Source organism: Neopelma chrysocephalum, unplaced genomic scaffold (assembly GCF_003984885.1).
Source record: "Neopelma chrysocephalum unplaced genomic scaffold, ASM398488v2 Primary Assembly neopelma1_43, whole genome shotgun sequence".
Classification (NCBI taxonomy): domain Eukaryota; kingdom Metazoa; phylum Chordata; class Aves; order Passeriformes; family Pipridae; genus Neopelma; species Neopelma chrysocephalum.
In genome coordinates this window covers 3,296,129-3,315,729 of record NW_020897702.1, presented here as the reverse complement: position 1 = coordinate 3,315,729, position 19,601 = coordinate 3,296,129, and the positions used below count along the sequence as shown (strand labels likewise).

The 19,601-nt window shown below is 36.9% G+C and overlaps 1 protein-coding gene across 9 annotated transcripts in view; it reads left to right on the top strand.

Annotated features, from left to right (window-relative positions):
• The window catches only part of FRY (FRY microtubule binding protein), a 241,119-nt gene that overhangs the window by 190,203 nt on the left and 31,315 nt on the right, over nucleotides 1-19,601 (top strand). For all 9 annotated transcript variants that reach the window (XM_027677781.1, XM_027677780.1, XM_027677775.1 and 6 more), the window contains 12 exons: nucleotides 2,284-2,469; nucleotides 4,365-4,563; nucleotides 5,181-5,302; nucleotides 6,143-6,330; nucleotides 7,273-7,367; nucleotides 9,030-9,631; nucleotides 11,265-11,362; nucleotides 11,454-11,624; nucleotides 16,147-16,287; nucleotides 17,038-17,217; nucleotides 18,273-18,434; nucleotides 19,175-19,249. In XM_027677781.1, coding sequence (XP_027533582.1) covers nucleotides 2,284-2,469; nucleotides 4,365-4,563; nucleotides 5,181-5,302; nucleotides 6,143-6,330; nucleotides 7,273-7,367; nucleotides 9,030-9,631; nucleotides 11,265-11,362; nucleotides 11,454-11,624; nucleotides 16,147-16,287; nucleotides 17,038-17,217; nucleotides 18,273-18,434; nucleotides 19,175-19,249 — 2,219 coding nt within the window. The remainder of the gene's footprint in view (nucleotides 1-2,283; nucleotides 2,470-4,364; nucleotides 4,564-5,180; nucleotides 5,303-6,142; nucleotides 6,331-7,272; nucleotides 7,368-9,029; nucleotides 9,632-11,264; nucleotides 11,363-11,453; nucleotides 11,625-16,146; nucleotides 16,288-17,037; nucleotides 17,218-18,272; nucleotides 18,435-19,174; nucleotides 19,250-19,601) is intronic.

Genomic DNA, 19,601 nt, shown 5'->3' with positions numbered 1-19,601 from the left:
TTTTATATGTCTGTGAACTTTTCAAGTGTAAGAGGGAGCTGAAAGAGAACTGAATCAAGTTTATGGATCAAATCAATAACCATTAACTGATCAAACCTCTTTCATGTGATTTGTAAGAAGTGTGAGAAAACTGGTGCTTGCAGATAGAAATTCTCACAAGAATTCAGGAATAACAAGACAGAAGTAGTATGCAGCAGCATGACCACTTTAGTTAAGGCAGCTTTAAGGAGCCATCAGGGAGCCATGCAAACAAACATATGCAAAAATAGTTAAGACACTAGTAATCCATTATAAAAATGTCCTCAGTTATTTGTTTGTGCAATAAGGTTTCAACATTACATTTTTTTTTAATAAGAAACAAATAGAAATTTATAAATACCATTTGAAACAATCTCTTCATTAAGAACTCTCAATTCTAAAATGTGAAATTAAAGCTAAATGTAACTGGTAACTAAGTGTAACTGATTTAGTGGTAACTAGAGTGAGATCACAGCTTTAAGGCGTTAAAGTAAATTTCTCTAGAGCTGTTATACCTCTTGTGGAAAATTTTTCTATGTTTTGTAGTAGAGTTCTTGTGATGTTTTAAGGATGTTATGCTATATGTTAGCCTATGACTGTGATTGAAAATCAAGTATTTCTGTCCTATTGGTATCTCAATAGACAGACAGATACATCTGACTAAAAAGGAAACTGGAAACGAGTATGGTGGCTAGCTGGAGAGCCAATATCCTTTCATTTATTGGAACAAGAAAATACTTAAATGAAAGAATTTTGCAATTTATGTGTGTTTAATAGCCTAACAGATGGTTTGTAGTACTGATAGTGAAGTAGAGACGCATACTGCTGGTGTGAACCTGCTTATGTCAGAAGGGCATGAAAATCACTGCTGTTTAAAATCTCCTTTGCAGCCAATGTGAAATGAGTTGAACAGCTAGACTTTTTCCCCATGGAAATGTTTCCACATCACAGAAGTTTACCCTCTCAGGAACGCTTCCAAAGTAAAGAAGGGCCCAGCACTGGACAAGCACAAAGACTGAACTGTCCTTCTCCTTTTATAGTTAGAAGATCTGTGCCAATACTTTCATACAGCCCTGGGGTTTCATAGGATTTCAGTCACAAGTGTTGCCAATATAGAATTTATCTTCAACTAGAAGAACTTTTTACATCCTTTCTGATGTATGTTAGGGTAGGATGAGATCATTATCTCCTGGTGGGTGGAAGGAAATGGAGAAAGGAGAATAGGAGCAGAAACCTGAAGAAGCTGAAAAAGAGGGTGGGCAGGATGCCTGCATTTTTTTTTTGAAGAGGCTATGGGCAGATAAGTAAGACCAAGGATCACAGGACCTCCAAAGAACTGCCCTTAGGAGCCAAAGGCACACTGTTCAGATTGTGGCAGTATGACCAGCTATTTTTGCAGGCCAGACAAGAACCAGCAAGACTGGAGTATATTAGAAAACACCTGACAAAAAATCTGTTGGCTACAGCCACTTAGAGTAATGAAGGAGCTGCTTTTTAAAGAGGAATATATCCTGAGAGGAGCTGAAGAAGTTAAAAAATAACTTTTTCAGCACTTAAACTACTCCTAAACAGAAAAAAGTATTTTTAAATATCTTGGAAGGTCCTGAAAGAGAATCAAAAAGAGATTACTACAACAGAATGCAGTTTATTTTACAAACATCATTTTACAAACATACATGTTTCCTTCATATTTGTAATCTGTGAATTATTCAGGCTGTTTTAAAATCTTACAAATGCAGTAGTGTAAACCAGATCAGTCTTTCAGTGCTAACCTTCGGTTTCAGTTCTGTACCCTGTGCTAGGGGCTAATACCTCATGCTGCTCACTGGTAGCTTAAGTTCATTTTCAAGTGATTTGTCTGTCAGTTCCTTTCTTAATAAATCAGTATCTACCTCTTACAGTTTGCACTCATTCTAAACTTGATGTCTGTGCAAGAAAGCCACATACTGTGGTAAGCAATGTAATTACAACCACCATCATGAATTCCTTACCTTTAGAGGTTTGCCAAACCTGTCAAATTAACACTGCACTGAGACAGAATACATAAAGTTGTATTACCACTCGTTTTTACCTCTTGTATGGGACCTCAGCCTGGAAACTAATTATACACAAGAAACAACAATAGTAACTGTGTCTGGAAATACTACATCTTTTGTTTGTTTGTACTGTTGTCATGAACTTGCCTTGTAATTTTCACTATTTCTGGAATGTGAACTTGTTTATTATTACTTCATATTCAGAGGTTGCTGTAACCTTTTCATTTAGGCCTTGACCATTACCGCCCGGAGGTCTTTGAACACAGTAAAAAGTTACTGCTTCACCTTTTGATTGCATTATCTTGCAATAACAACTATCAATCCATTGCATCAGTGCTGCTTCAGACCAGAGAGATGAATGAGACTAAGACTCTGACAGTACAACCAGCATACTTACCTGAATATCTTTACACAGGTAACAAAGCAAGAAAAATAAGAGAACGTTGCATTATACTGTCAGGTTTTTTAAAGTAGGATTACTTTTCTAAAACACAACAGTTTTGATAAATTGAAGTAGTAAATTGGAAAATATGAACAGTAATATTAACTCCTTGTAAATGCTATTTATTATTAGATAACTTTTCATGATAGCAGGAAATTTATCTAATGTAAGGTATAATATATAATGTAGCATTTTAAAATTAATAGGCCTAATAACTTCTTGACTCCCCCCTCAGGGAGCCAGGACTACTTTAAATGAGGGCAACCATTCCTCAACCTTCTAAAGAAATGAGTAAATAATTCCAACACAGAAAGAGACAGAGATATGCAGCTCAGATTTTCCATTAAGTTAAATTTCACATGATACACACCCTCCTTTGTATCACAGATACATTTCATTTCTGTCCTGAAATCTGTTTCTAGATTAGGAGGCTTACTTCAGACCTCTGCTGAGATCAGTGTTCTGTTAACTTTTACCACTTTACCTGTTTTTAAGGGGTTGGTTGGGAACAGTTTGTAGAAAACTGCTAGCTAGATTTGCTGTTGTCATAATAATATCAAAAGCAAGTGTACTATTGAAATTTGAAGGACCATAGAGCCAATATAGAGTTATGGATGTAGGATTACTTGACTGGGAGAGAGTGAGGAACTTCACTATATATTGAAAAATGAAAAGGAAATATTATCAAATAAGTGGCATTTCCATGGTTCTTTAGGAATATAAGTAATAAGTAATTTGGCTTCATAAAGAATATTATGTGATAACTTTTTTTTTTCTGAGACACAACAAAGTTATTTTAAAGTAATGTGTAGATGGGATAGGTACTTCAGATTAATGAATGTTTTGCCAGAGAGGTTTCATTCTGAATAACTTTTATGCAAAATTACGTCACACAAATTTCCTGTCTCAAGTTAGGTAGATTTCTTTTCCAGTGCATGTCTGTGGATTATTAAATACAGAATAAATTCTTACATTAAAATTATATTACTGCTTTTATGCCAAAATGAAAAACTGTTTCGTTTCCTGTGTCTGAAAAACATAATTGGTACCCTGAGTATGGACCTCTGAAGTCCAAGAAGGTGTCAAAACTTGGTATTTGGACTCTCTTTTGAGCAACTAATATAAGGAGTGAGAGTGTGGGTGAGTAGCTATAGCAAAGAAGCTGTTGAAAATACTTCAGCTCAGGTTTGTCAGGCAAATGTCAGGCAACTAAATTAAGAGTGTCGTTATCTGCAATGGGTTTTGTCCTGCTCTCATTCTTCTCACAAGGCCTTTTTTTCTGTTGTAGGTACAGCCTAAGATGACTAGCAGTCTAACCTTAGTTTCTAATTTCAGCTCTGAAACTGTGTGTCAAGGTTTTGATCTAGCAGAACACTTACTCAGATGTTTAATCCTAATGTGGAAAAGATTTAGTATGAGTAGTCCAGTGGTTACAGTTACTAAAGGTGTTGAACAGAAGCCTTAAACATTTGTGTCTTGGTTTCCATTACATTTGTAAAATTAGGGCAACATAATTGTCCTAATAATTCCACCTTGCAGAGTTTTTTTCTTCATCAGGCTAGTCCAGAAAATTGAGCTGAACTTTATATGCACTTTGCCAACTTCTAAATTCACTTCACAAAAAGTAATACTTCTGAATGTAAAAAACTTTATTTTTCATTTTATGTTGAGTTCTACACATTTAAAAACACAGTACCATTTTCACTCCCATTGACGTTTGAGGGTTGTTGTATTCCGCAGGTTTTCCCCATTTCCCAGTAGAATGTTTCTGTTTCTGACTCTGAAAAGAGTTGCTTGGCAGACACTTTAATCTGTAATGCTGGTCCAACAGTGCGTTCCATCTTTATCTCCTCCCTTTTGGCTGGCAGGTGGCTTTGACTTTCTGCGGGAATACCAGTCATCTCCGGTGCCAGACTCCGGCTTGAGCTCCAGCTCCACCTCTTCCAGTATCAGTCTGGGAGGCAGTAGTGGAAATCTGCCACAGATTACACAAGAAGTTGAGGACATGGACACTGCTGCTGAATCAGATGAGAAAGCAAACAAATTAATTGAGTTCCTGACAACCAGGTAATGGGGATAAGCAGAGGATATGTTTGTACTCGAAATGCATACTTTCATGTAACAACTTAAAAGACTCAAAGGAAAATTACTGAGCTTATATAGTAATTACAGACTCCCATTCCTCTGTTATTGATACTAATTTTAGTAGGTAGGTACTTAAAAACACTTCAGTGTCAGGAAAAGCGGAAAAAAATCTTGTCCAACAGAAATAAAGTGTTTAATTGACTGATATTATTATGTTCAGCAATTAACTAATAGAAGAAGACAGTTTTATTATTATAAAGGAAGATAGAAAATGTACAGGGCATAGTGAAAGGCCATAGTGAGACTAGTATTAACTATCAACTACAGCCAGCAGATTCTAGGCACAATGTTAAATTAAAAAACAGGGATTTGTTTATCCTGCTCTCTAAATGGTATAGCTTATATTTAAGAGAGAGATTTTGTAAAATACAGCATAGGAGTATTTTTTTACTTGTATTTAAAATTCTGTTCAGTTGCATGTTTTCCAGGTCATGACCCTGGAAATATCTAAGTGTCTTTACAGATTTTATATTTTAACTGATTACATTTATTTCAGATAACTCAAAGAAATCTTGCACTTTGTTATGTATTTCTTTAAGGGCATTTGGTCCACTTTGGTGCCATGAAGATATCACTCCCAAAAATCAGAACACCAAGAGTGCTGAACAGCTCACTAATTTTCTGCGCCATGTTGTATCTGTATTTAAAGATTCCAAGTCAGGTAGTAAATCTTTTTGCTTTTATAACTAAAGAAATATTCCCTCATGGTCACACTTAATGTTTATCCTGTGACTTAGTAGATCTGCTTATGCAGAAGCACAACGCATATGTCTCAACAAGGATGCATAACATATGAAAAAATTACTTTAAAAAAAGTCACGTTAGATTAAACTGTGGCTAAATGTTAAATTGAGTATTTCTTCAAGGCTGTTGGTAGAAATCCTTTTGATTGATTCTGCCAGATAAAATCTCCTCTATGTATTTACCTGTTGGTAAATACATCACAGCTACTCAGTAGATGTACTTCAGTAAAGTTCTTCAGGCAATAAAAGTTTAGTTTTCACTTATTATGTTTTTAGAACTTAGGAAATGCACCGATTGTATTTTGAAAACCAACACAATTGTTAATTAAATATCTTCAAAGATCAAAGCAGAATGCAGCATCAGTATTTATATTAAAGATCTTATCCAAAGCCTTCTGAAGCTAATAGAAAGACTCCTAATTTAACTTGGGTTTCTGTTTAAGAAGTTACTCTGTTTCTGCCAGCAAGATTAGTGGTTGGCTTGAAAGTTTGTCCAAGAACTGTAAAAAAAAATAAATCCAATTATTAATTTTAGACTCAGAATTTTCTCTTGCACTTCATTTTCTTGCATTCTGTGTGAAATAAATGTAAGCAGTGGGAAATTCTCCAAAACGCAGACATTTCTGCACCTCCATTTCTCACAGGGTTTGCAGGATATGCTAACATGCATATCCTCCTCACAGAGTAGGTTCAGCTGTTTATGACCCACAGTAAAGTCTGTCATAAAAAAAAAATTGACATCCTATTCTTTTGCTTAGGTTTTCATTTGGAACAGCATCTGAGTGAAGTTGCTTTACAAACAGCTCTTTCAAGCTCTTCCAGACATTATGCAGGTCGCTCTTTCCAGATATTCAGGGCCCTAAAGCAGCCCCTTTCTGCACATGCGTTGTCTGACCTCCTGTCAAGATTGGTGGAAGTTATTGGAGAGCATGGAGATGAGATTCAGGTATGCATATGTACATAATGCTTCTTAGTACTGTTTATTCAATGTATCCTTAATTTAAAATTAGCATTTTAGCAAGGGTGTTCTGGAGTCAAATGATGAAGAGTATAATGTGGCCTTAGAAAAGGTTACCTCTGAGTTTGCTGAATTCACATGTGCATTATCTAAACCTTCATCAGGCTGTTACAATCTTACATACCTCTGAAGAGAACAGCTAGAAAATATCTAGTATTTGTCACTCAAAATGAAATCTTCATGATGACCATTTTTCCCTTTCAACACTATTAATTTGAGTTTAAGGAATCCATCATCTACCTGCTGATGTAATCTGACGAGATGAAGTAAACACCATCTCATTCCTTAAATGTTAACATCTTTTGAAATAAAGAAATCCACCCCATCTGTAATAATACAAAGCCTGCACTGACTTAGTTTGATACAGACCTTTCACCTTTCACTGAACTATGATGTTCATTCAGTTTAGCTAAACAGACTGAAATTTTACCATCAGAGACTGTTTATTGCAAGATTCAAGACTTAATAAAGAAAAATACTAGCTCTTAGTAAGAAATAGACTGACATCACCTCCATATTTTACTTAGGTAATGAAACTGCCACAAGATGACAGTAATATTCTGTCACAATTGCTTGTGTAGAGTGTAAATCACTAACCTGCAAGTCAGAGGTTTGGTGGGCCATTGCCAATACCCTGATGAGATAAGTGCTCTTCTTGCATACCTTCATAGATTGTTTAGAGGCAGAAAATAAAACACATTTGTAGTGACATTTTAATGTTCGGGGCAGTGGCTTTGATGTGAATATTGTTCTTTTTCAAGAGAAATTATGGGTTTTCAGTAGGTGCCTATTCCTTTTATGAACTGAAGATTTTTAAATGTTACTTTTTTGAATGTCTTTGTTGTAATGGTTAACCTCATGCATTGATAGGGGTATGTAATGGAGGCACTACTTACTTTGGAAGCTGCAGTGGATAATCTGTCTGACTGTTTGAAGAACAGTGATCTTTTGACGGTGTTATCACGGTAAGAGGCTGTTCTAACTAATTTTTTTTCAATGTCTCATTATATTAAGTGTGCAGTTATGCAGCCTAACAGGAAAAAATAATTTTGATAAGACTGAGCTCATTTGTAACCTACAGAGAGCTAGATATGAGCACATTTCAACCAGATTTTGCCACAGTTGAAATAATGTTGATGCAGCTAATGGAACTTTACAATGTGTTATAAATTCTGCCTTGCTGCCACTTGGCTATAACCTACTTGAACATCCTTTAAAAATATTGTAGTTTTGCACCTTTGTATCATATACTTGAAAACATATCTGGAAAGGAACATGGTTTTTGTAATACTGGTTTCATATAATCTGTCATTCTCAGATGAAAACTTCCCCAAGATGATCATGGTTTCTTCTCCTCAATAAAACTAGGGAGAATTTTGTCCCATGTATACATGGATTTTACCAGATGTGTAGACCATCTTTATGAAACCCATGGCCTGAAAGTAGACCTTTGTATATGGAGGGAAATTGCAGGCTCCTTCTGTAACATGGCTGTTGACAGTAGTGAGGGTGATTAATAGTAACAACAAAACAGGTAACTTTTTTTTAAAATGTCCATAAGTTACCATGCTTTACATACAGCACAAAAATACAAGGGCTGTCTTTTCTGAAGGTGGTAGGCAGGGTGCTGTGTAATGCCACAACACAAGTAGTGCCTCGTGACAGAGTAAAGAGGGAGAAATATGCTTCTACTTTCTAAACTAAGAGCTATTTATCTTTCTTTAGTGTGCATTTCAGGAAAGAACAAGATGGAACAGAGAATAGAAAACACTCCAGTAAGCAGTGGGATGCAATATACTTTACCCTGACACTTGATTCCATAATTAGCTTCTCTTCAATTACTATAGACAGCAGGGGCTCATAGTATATGAAGTAGGAATGGGATCAAAGAGTCAGGAATTAGCTGTTCTGCAGAACAAACTTCCCTTGCATGTATCAACACAGCATGTTCATCTGTACAGATCATTGGTAGGTATTTTCTGGATCATCACATGGTAATCCATGAGGAGGCATTAGTCATTGAAATTGAAACACCTACACTTTCTGTGAACCACCTTGAAGAGATCTCAGGATACAGGCAGGAGAGGATGCAATGACAACAAGGTTTCTGAAGGACCTGTACTGGCAGGCAGTCACATGACAGGTTTCTTGAGGATAATCTGGTGTATTTGTTAAGATATGCTGCTTTTTCTGTCCACAGTTCTCACATTAACCAGTAAGCAATTGTGCATTTTGCCTGCCAAGACATGCCAAGTTCAGGGCTTGCTTCACTGATGAGGGCATTTTAAAGACCAAAGTTATTTTCAGTTCTGCCACTGTCCCATTGTATGGGCATTTCCACAAGTCACTTCACAGCTCTATATTTCTTATCCCCATGTTGTTCTTGCCTATTTAAACTGTAGGCTATTCTACTCTGGTTTGGTGCAGTGCCATGGGAACCTTATTTCTGTCGTATCTGTGGGCACTTCTGAAAAAAAAGGCAGGCTGCAGTAGACAGTGTAGTGTTTTACTTTTTCTGTTTAAATATTTATTTACAGTTTGATAAATACTTAGCTTGCATCCAATATGAGCAAGTTTCAAGCTGTACATTCACACATTGTAATGTATGTTATATATCTTGGTTTCAGTTCATCTTCACCAGATTTAACATCAAACACCAAATTGACTGCAAATCGGAAGAGCACAGGACAGCTGAATGTGAATCCTGCAAGTGGCAACACAGCCACTGCTGAACGAAGCAGACACCAGAGGAGCTTCTCTGTACCCAAAAAATTTGGAGATGTGGACAAGTCCTCAGACCCACCACGCAGTGCCACACTAGACAGAATTCAGGCGTGCACACAACAAGGCCTGTCCTCTAAAACAAGAAGTTCATCCTCTCTAAAGGACAGTCTTACTGACCCATCCCATATTAACAATCCAACCAACCTACTGGCCACCATCTTCTGGGTTGCTGTGGCTTTGATGGAGTCGGATTTTGAGTTTGAGTATCTAATGGCATTGCGGTTACTGAATAAACTTCTGGCTCATTTGCCGCTAGATAAAGCTGAAAACCGGGAGAAGTTAGAGAAGTTGCAGGGGCAGCTGAAGTGGGCAGATTTCTCAGGACTTCAGCAGCTACTCTTGAAAGGATTCACCTCCCTTACTACTACTGATCTCACCCTACAGCTCTTTAGCTTGCTGACTCCAGTATCTCGAATATCCATGGTGGATTCCTCTCAAGCTATAGGTAAAACCAGCATGCTTTCCTCTCTTTCAGTTTATGTTGCATTGACGTTTGGTGACAGACCTCATTTGGCTGTCTGAACAAAACCAAAAATGGCATTTTTCTTTCTCTTTTAATGTAGCATAATATACTTTTGCTTTGAGCTGGGTGGACTTTTTTTGAAATTTCATAACCATAATAATATGTTTCTAAAAAGTGACTCTTGCACAATAAGGTTTTGGAGGAGAGCAATCATGTATTATTTAACATTTCATTTCTATGGCTTAGCAGTATATAAAGTTTCTGAGTGCTGACAAAGTAAATATGTAAGGAGATACTGTCAAATTTTCTATAGCCTCACTTTTTCTGTTGAATTATTTTCAGACTGTGTCAAATTACTTGATTTTAAATTAGCACTTCATGGAATTTTCCCTAGAAATACCAATATCTAAAACTGTTGTACACTGTCTAGATAAACTACAATAGCACAATAGTGAGTGAGGAGAGAGGCCTGGGTTATAAAGTTAACATTTTGAAATTCCCAGTTATTTAGCTGAGGTTGTGACCACTTCCTAAATATATGTCTTGAAGAGAGTTTCTGCATTTTTCCAGGTTTTTACTCCTCTCTTTCAGTCAGAAATGCAAATATTAAGACAACTGTCCAGGCTTCACAACTAAGTCATAACAAGCTTAGACACAGAATAAAGGGATGAATGCCATGAACAGCCTGCCCATCTCTAAGCACCTGTGTGGTGCCTGTGTTCCAGACTTTGGTTGGGCAATTCACACATAGGCTGTGACAGTACCATCTGGTGGTATCTTTTCTTTTCCCTGAGTGCAGAGGCAGACTAGGGAAACTGTGGTCCTAATTTAGGCAACTTGTTTAATTGTGTAGAATGAGAGGGAATGAATGGTTAGAAAATTATTTTCATGGATCAGATTCTTTCTTTTCAAAAAACAGATTGTGTCTAGATACAATTACTTGACTTCTGAGCTCCCACCTGAACCAGAGCAGTTTTTGTTACAGCTCACTATTACAGCTGCTGCCTGTAGTTCATCAACTACGTTGAGCTATCAGTGCAGAAGAGCTGAATCCCAGTTCCAGACAGTACTTATGCTATTGACAGCAGCCAGCACTTGGTTGCAGGAGCCATCACCCAGCTTCAAAACATCCCTTTGAGTAGTCTTAGCTGACCTGTTATATCAGAATTTTGATTCATTATTATTATTATTATTATTACCTTGAACAGTATAAAACAATGGAAGCTGAGCCTGGCAGCCTGACCAAAACAGTTGTTTATTGATCAATACTCACTGAATTTCTTTTTGTGTTTTAGCAGCAGTAATGAAAATGCCACCAGTTAAGACTGTCAATAAGCCAGTTAAGTGGAAAAGATAAACATGATCTCTAACAGGAATGTGCAGTAGTGTTTGCAGAAATAGTTTCATACTTTACAACAGTATTGTAAATGATATACTGGATTTTCAAATTAAGGCTCCTTTAAGACAAATATGGAATGGCCAGTGGTGTGAACAACTTGACAGAGCCTGTGTGAGTTTATAATTAATGTAATATCAAAATTGTGACCAGACTTAAAGATCATTGTGGCTCTTGCTGTCCAAAATACACATTTTGTTCTGTATTTTCCTGTTCTAGGATTTCCACTGAATGTTTTGTGTCTCCTGCCCCATTTAATTCAGCATTTTGATGGCCCAAACCAGTTTTGTAAAGATATAGCTGAAAGGATTGCTCAGGTATCAAAATCATTTACTGTTTTGTACATCCTCAAACCTGTAAATGCAGTTGCCTTGTTCTCAATATGTTTTGACATTTATATTTAATTAGGTTTGTTTGGAGGAGAAGAACCCCAAGCTATCAAATCTTGCACATGTCATGACCCTTTATAAAACACACAGCTATACAAGGGACTGTGCTACCTGGGTAAATGTGGTTTGCCGTTACCTTCATGAAGCATTTGCTGATATTACTTTGAATATGGTTACATATTTGGCTGAGGTAAGTTTTTGAAAACTTTTTACTGTTTTAACTCTTCTGTTGCCTAACAGCCCAAAGAGATGAAGTCTGCCAGCAGATTTCTGGGGGTTCTCTGCTGCTGTTATTTTATAATTAAAAATAAAAAGCAGAAATTAACAGAAATAATTGCTATAAAAAATCAATATTGAACACTAAAACAAAAGCTGATGCATCTTAAAGCATCTTACTTCATCAGCCAGTTGGATTTTCCACTGTGAAAGCAAGAGGAAACTGGACATTTATTGAGATCCCACTAAGGATAAGGGAAGGACTAATTCCACAAGGGTTTGAGCAGCATAATAAGATATCATCTGCTATATAAGGATCTGGTTCTTGATACAAATTAATATTCATTCCTCTAATACTGAATGGTATCATCTTGCTGCCAAGGTTTTCCTCTGTGTTCGTTGCTTACTCCTAACATTTTTCATGTGTGGAGTACAGAGCTGATGCAGTGTTGTTCCTGGGGATCCAGGGCTCAGTTCAGCTTTCAGCATAAGGCTTCTTGATATTCTGCCTCTTGTGTCAGATCAGTATCAGGACAGCATTTTCTTGTAGGGTTCTCGGATTTATCACTTCCCCACTGAGTGAGATGCCTTCAGTCTCCCCTCCCATCCAGGGAGAAGACAGTTCTGTATTCATAGAATCACAGAACCATTTAGGATGGAAAAGACCTTTTAGATCATCAAGTCCAGCCACAAACCTAACACTACCAAGTCCACCACTAAACCATGTTTCCAAGTGCCACATCTACACGTTTTTTGAACACTTCCAGGGATGTTGATGCCATCACTTCCCTGGTCAGCCGGCTACAATGCTTGGCAATCCTTTTTGTGAAGGAATTTTTCCTAATATCCAATCTAAACCTCCCCTGGTGCAACTTGAGGTCATTTCCTCTCATACTGTCACTTGTTATTCTGGAAAAGAGTCTGACACCCACCTCTCTACATAAATTAACTAGCTTATTTAGAGCAGCTTTATTTTTTGGAGCAGATTTTTTCCCCCCTCTGCCAAAGGATATACAAAAACTCCTCAGGTGTCTCTAATACTGGCTACTGACAGATTTTTCAAGAGCCTGAAAGGCCAGGCTGTGCTCCCACAATCACTTAAGACTTCAGAGCAAACTAGGCTCTGCTACCTCAAGCTGCATTTCCTCACCTGGTTTGCACATGGAGGCTTTAAGTTAACAATCATATATGATAGTTATGATAATCATAGCTAGTAGTGAAAGCCATGACTCTCCTGAAGGAGACTAAAACAGGACCTTTTCAAATTCAAAGACTCTGAAGAACTATTCCCTCTTTCCATCCTCTAGAGTCAAGTCTCTCCTTCACAGCAGAAGCTTGTATTCCTAATAAAGAATTGCTATAAAAATTGAAGTGTTTAAATTCTTTCTCCTTTGCTTTCGCAGCCTTAGGAAAGTGTTTGCCTCTCTGTTTTCCTTCCATGCTCTACGTACAGTCACTACTGCTGCAACACCTCCACAAAGGCCATTGCTCGTGATCTTGCTCCCTTTAAAATGGGTTTAGGCTTACATGTGGAGACTCTTTCTGTGCAGTTCCCCCTTGCTGTAGATTGGCACCACACTGCTGTATTAACAACAAGTCAGGCAGGTTTTTGACCATAATTAAGACATTCCTCACATAGCACCATCAGCAGCCGGATGACAGAGTAGTAAGCATGACTTCCTTTTTCTGTATTTACATTGACTGCATCGCTGTTGAGTCATGTCTGAAGAACATTCATATGGGCATAGAGTAGCTGCCAATCTGGTAAAGTACCAAGAGACAAGAAACCATCTTGTTCAGCTTGTTATGGCCCTGAAAAATTTTTTTTCCAGCATTCAGAATGTTTCATCTTTTCATCTTAGTTAACCCCCAAACCAGGATAAACAAGGTGTCCCTGTCTTCTCTAAACCAGCTGTGGGATATACTGTCAATAGGTAAAGCCAAATAGGTTAACAGCCCCTCTGGGCAATCTGCAGTTGAATGTTATAGCCATTGGTTACACAAACTCGGGCTTTAACAATCCTGGTTCAGTCCCCAATGCTTGTGCAGGAGGGAAATTGCAAGACATGCAATGATTAAGAATAACAAAGGAAATCTGTATAGCAACAGCGACCCCTCTGAACACACAGGTGTACCTTCAGAAGGAAACATGGTACCACATGTTAAGGCTATGAAAACAAATGCTCTTGGCAGAAGTTAGAAGTTTCAATTATTGCCATTCAGACAAAAGTTTGCATTTAACCTATTTGATGGCAGGTAATTTTTTGTAATCAAGGAGTAGGATTCAAGCATAAAATAAAACATTTCAACTGTGTTATTATCCAGACCTTGCAGTGACAAGCAGTGCTCTTTACTCAGTTTTACATATGATCCATTCATGAAAAATGATAATTTATTCTAGAAAAATATGAGAGTGATCTCAATCTACAGATGAGGAAAAATCACTATTTAATGGTGCAGTAGAACTTTGAACCTCCACTACCAAAATCAGCATACAAACATATTACTGAAAGCTTACTTTTTTATGTTAGATTTTTGTATATTAATTTCTAAAATTCAACCTTTTATCATGAAAGCACACTCGTTCTAGGAGCATATCTGAATGGGTCACTTTTTAAACTAGTGACTCATTAAGTCCAGGGCCGTGCTTGGACTTAAATAGCTAATGCTATTAATATAGAACAAGGGACAAGAAACCACAGTGCACAGTAATATGCTCATAGTAGATTTTTCCACCTCCTCCTTGTTAGATATGATTGTTTGTGATAGAAACATGAGCATTCATAACCTGTTCAAAACCAAGGAATCACTAGAGACTAAAACATTGCAAGGGGAAGCATTCCCTAGATCAGGCACTATCCCACTGGTGACTTGAATATCAGACAAATTCCTTCTTTATTTCCTCAAAACGTTTGTTTGACTAAGAAACTTTCAGAGACAAAGTTCCTACAACAGCTTTCTAACCAGCAAGAGGCACAAAACCCCCATTATTTCCCAAGAATTCCTTTTCCTATCCCAAAAGAGATTGTCTGATGCAGTAGCCTCTGTCAGAGAACAAAAATATTTCTTTGTCTGATCCTAATAGAAGGCAAGAAAAAGTCTATAACCCTGTTTTGAAAAAGATTTTGTGCGCACATTTTCTCTCTCAGTAAAGGTACTGAAGGACTGAAGGTGTATAAGGGCTGAAGTATGTTGCCATGTAGTACCTTTAATTTAAAAATTCATGCTGTCATTTTGTAGAGGAATAGATAAAGCATATCGAGTTCCATTCATTGTGCTGCTAATGGAACTTGCCCACTTTGTTTTATGAATCACTTGCTTTACTGAGGAAAGAAATCAGAAAATATACAGTGGGATAAGATAGGCGTGTCCTACCTGATCATTCCATTTTGACTGGCATGAAGCGTTCTCATTCAATAACGGGAGGAGCCTTGTCATTCAGACCACCAAGGATATCTAAAAAACTGCTAAAGTCCACTTGGATAACAGTTGAAATTTTTCTCTGATGGAAGACATAATGCAGCATAGTTTTTATAAGTAATTGTTTTCTTGATCCTAATAATTCTAGTAGCCAATGTTAGAAGAACTTTTTTGTTGGCCTGAATGAGGGATAGTATCTAGTACTGAGTTTCTGGTAACCTCCAGCAATAACATTTTATTGCCTCTGAAATTTGGGGCGGTGGGACAGTGCCTGTCACCAGTGAAAGAACATGCTGCCTTCCAGGAAATTTTCAAATGAGACATTTCACAGATATAGGGATGTCCGTACATGTCCGAAATTACTGTCATGTATATGTATATATGTATATATGTATATATGTATGTATATGTATATATGTCATATAGATGTCATGCCTATTTCATATTTATATATACAAGCACAGTTGCACTTCCAAGGTTCATTGTAGTATTACAGGATTTGCACCTAGGTGTCTCAAAATTCCAGGATTTAGATGAAGCCCTTCTTTGTATTAGTCTCTACCATAAGAGAGCCAGAAACTCCATCTCCTCCTTAAAAGAAAATGTTTCTTTGGCAGTTACAGCCAGTGAGCACTAGCAGTGAAGTATATTTGGATAAATATTTATTGATGTCTGAATAGTAGTAGTTTTGTTTCTTCAGCATGTTTTCTTTTTTCTCACTGACTTTCAGCAAATGTAGACATAAAAAGACACTCTCCTGTTTTTATTGGATGTCCTTCACAAATTACAGTGTAAATTTTACCTACCAGTTTACTTAACTGCTGAATATGTTTTCTGGATAAGTTAGGGCAGGCATATATAAAATGTAACAGGCTAGCATTTTTTCCAACTTAAGCTCTTTTTTAGTTCACACCTGTATCATTATGAGTTGCGAAATGATTGCAAAATGGCACTGCAAAATCAGCAAGTGAAGAGAGATTAACAGTACAAATGGTATTCATGAAATTAGTAGCTTTTTCCATAAGAAGAAATGTCTCAAAATTTAGTTATATTCACTTTTCTTTTTTTTGTAACAGCTATTAGAAAAGGGCCTTCCTAGTATGCAACAGTCCCTCTTACAGATGATCTACAGTCTTCTTAGTTATATGGACATGTCAGCTATTCCTGTGAAACAGTTTAATGTGGAAGTGCTAAAAACCATTGAAAAATATGTACAGGTAAATACAGTATTTTTTATTATTTTAATATAGGAACTTAGCCATATTTACTATCATAAGTTGATTTTCTTTATAAGAATTTAAGACTAGATTAGCAGGGAGGGCTGCAACTGTCTAGTGTGGGACCTAGTTTACAGACATCCTGATGCCTCATAGACTGTGCATTCCCAGATAAGATACCCAGCTGTATATTCACTGTGTGGGAAGAGTTAAGCTTCAGCTACCGAACCTTACAGTAAGATTAATACCACACAGAGCCTGGGTGAGCAGTCTTTAATTATTAGCATGAGGGAGATGAGGCATAAGCACTTCCCTTCAAAGACCTCCATTACCTAATTCTTGACAAGTGAAAAATACATGTTTCTACTAGGAATTCACAGTTGTAAAGAACCTGTATCAAGTCAGCTTTTTTATTAAATGGGGATTCTGCAATGGCCCTTATATTCATTCATACTGATTAAGGCATTCAGGTAGGAGATTTTAAATCCTTTGCCAAGTTGACCTTGCCCACAGGTGTGTCAGGCTGCAAGCCAGTTCCCTATCAGTGACACCTTGGGCAAGTCTTGGTCTCTGCTTATGAAATTATTCTGTAAGTATGTACCTTGTCACTGGCCAAGACAAAGAAAGAACAGGAATATTCCAATTCAATATTTTTATTATGTGGTAAAAAATATGACTGTAAAATGTAAATAATCTTGAATATGTGTGAATCTTACTTTCTGTTTGCTGATTAAATATACCTATTTCTAGAGTATTCACTGGAGAGAAGCCTTGAATATCCTGAAATTGGTAGTTTCTCGTTCTGCCAGTTTAGTTCTACCTTCCTATCAACATAGTGATCTTTCAAAAATGGAAATACATCGAGTGTGGAACAGTGCCTCCAAGGAGCTACCAGGGAAGACTCTAGAGTTTCATTTTGATATTTCAGAGGTACTTCATGTAATTTTGCTACTTAACACCTTAATTCAGTTATTTGTTAATCCTAAAACATGTGTTGCAACTCCTTAAGAAAGCTGAAAAATTAGGAAAGGAAAATTACCAAACTGAAAGTCTCTTCAATTATTTTTTATTCAAAGTGACATATTTAGTGACCCATGTTGGAGGGCTCTTTTCAAATGTTTACTATATTTTTTTTTATGAAGGAATTACTAGTTGTATTTAAAATTATCTGGTGGAAAAGCTGTGTTGTAGTTATGCCAACTGTAATATATATGCATGCCATATGTATAAATTTCCCCTGCAAACATTTTATACTTAGATGCCAGTGTTCTCTGTAACTGTTAAACACAGAGAATGTCCTTTAAGGAACTACTGCCTGACTTCTGACTGGACTCTCTTACAGCAGTCTTTATCCTGCAAACCCTGTGCACCTGATAACTTTATAGAACTGAATGGTCCTATTGACTTTAATGGGCAACTCACTTGGTATGAAGCTGCAGGAATTTTTTCAGCGTTATAGATTTATTTCATATAGATAATAGTGAACTATTGAGATTAAAAGGAAATCTAAACATAAAAAGGCATCTGGTACTATGTGCTGTTCATGTAGGTATAGTTCTAGAACATACTGAGCATCCAACTGTCAATCCAAGAGAACATTTCAGTATTTGTTGGAAAAGATCCAAAGTGTTCAGCACTCTTAGGAAAAAAGATATTAAAAAGCATGTGCAAGAAATGTGAATTTCCAATAACTTTCATATGCTTTATGGTTTTTTTATGTGTTCTTATGTCAGAAACTAGTGTGACAGTTGCTTTGAGTATTATCCATCCATGAACATAAGCAGTAGCTACTAAATATGGCGGTTATTACTCAGACGTTCACAGTGGAAAATAACAAACATATCAAGTGACATGAAATTTGGTGCACTCCTTGCTTTATCCTTGTATATAATCTTCAGAGTAATCTTTTTCTCCAACTGAAGCAATATGGCCCTTGTAAGTTCATCCTGAGGCATGGTACTAGGGAATATTAATCTCTATTTAAGACTCCAATTATTGGAAGACGGTATGATGAGCTGCAGAGTTCTTCTGGACGAGATGGTAAACCCAGGGCAATGGCTGTCACCCGAAGCACTTCTTCAACCTCATCAGGATCTAACTCCAATGTCCTCGTTCCTGTGAGCTGGAAGAGACCCCAGTACTCTCAGGTATCCCACTGTTCATCAACAAGTTGCATTTACAGCAGCTGAATTAACAGACTCTTAGGTTCTTAAATGCTTGTGCCCTGTGCAGTGCTCCTGGCTGGCTGGGGCAGTGGCAGCACAATATCTGACTGTTCTTGGACTCAAAAATTGAGTTATGCCTGTTTTTCTTTCAACTTGCAGAAAATGCATCTTTTTAAGACCTGTTAAGTCTAGGTCAGATTTAACTAAAAATGACAAATGAGTTCAGATATTAGCAAGGAGAGCAGATAGATAGAATGTATAACTTCGAAAGTGTTGCTTTCTTGAGAACTTGAGTCAAAAAAACCAATTTTCCTGATTTTGGTTATCTACCAGCTGGAATAAAACCATGCAGAATAAATGTAGTTATTACTCTTTTCTTTTTTTAATATACCAGGTTATATAGCAGTGACAAAAAAAAATTTATGCATGTGCTTAATTTTAAGCTTCTGAACTGTCTTTTTAAAGTGATGCATATGATCTAACATTTCCTTATTATGCTCAATGGAATTCATTGACTAATTTAAATATAATAAACAGCAAAATCATTAACAGCTATTTTTGTTTTCTTGATGCGTAGTTGCTCTGAGAGCAATCCTTTGAGCACTTAATGACTAATTCTTTGGTTGGTTCCTCCTAGTTAAAAATTGCTAATGTATGTTTCTAGCCACCAGGAGAATGAGTGGTTAAAAAAATGCTCACTTGAGAAACACCTTGTTTTCTAGAAAAGAACAAAGGAAAAGCTGGTGCATGTCCTTTCCCTATGTGGTCAGGAAGTTGGGCTGAGTAAAAACCCTTCAGTAAGTAGCCTTGTATTGACCATTTCTTTGTTTCATCGTGTCTTAAACTTTAAAAGTAAAGAACTGTGTTTGCCAGAGTTGCTGACCACATTTGCTTAGTTTTCATGTCACATTACTATCACTGTCCTTTGTACTGGCCCAGGCTGCGTTTCTCAGCATTTGGACCAGTGAGTGAATGGCCCTCTCACTTAAAGCAGATTTACTTTCAGAGCTATGTGTGGGTTCCCTGTGAGAGATCTGTGATGCTATAGGTTTTAGTTATGCCATCTCAGTGGGAATAAAGTTATGACCTCTGGTATTACCAATCTAGAACCTTTACAAAGTAAAAAAATAAATTAAAGAAATGAAATGG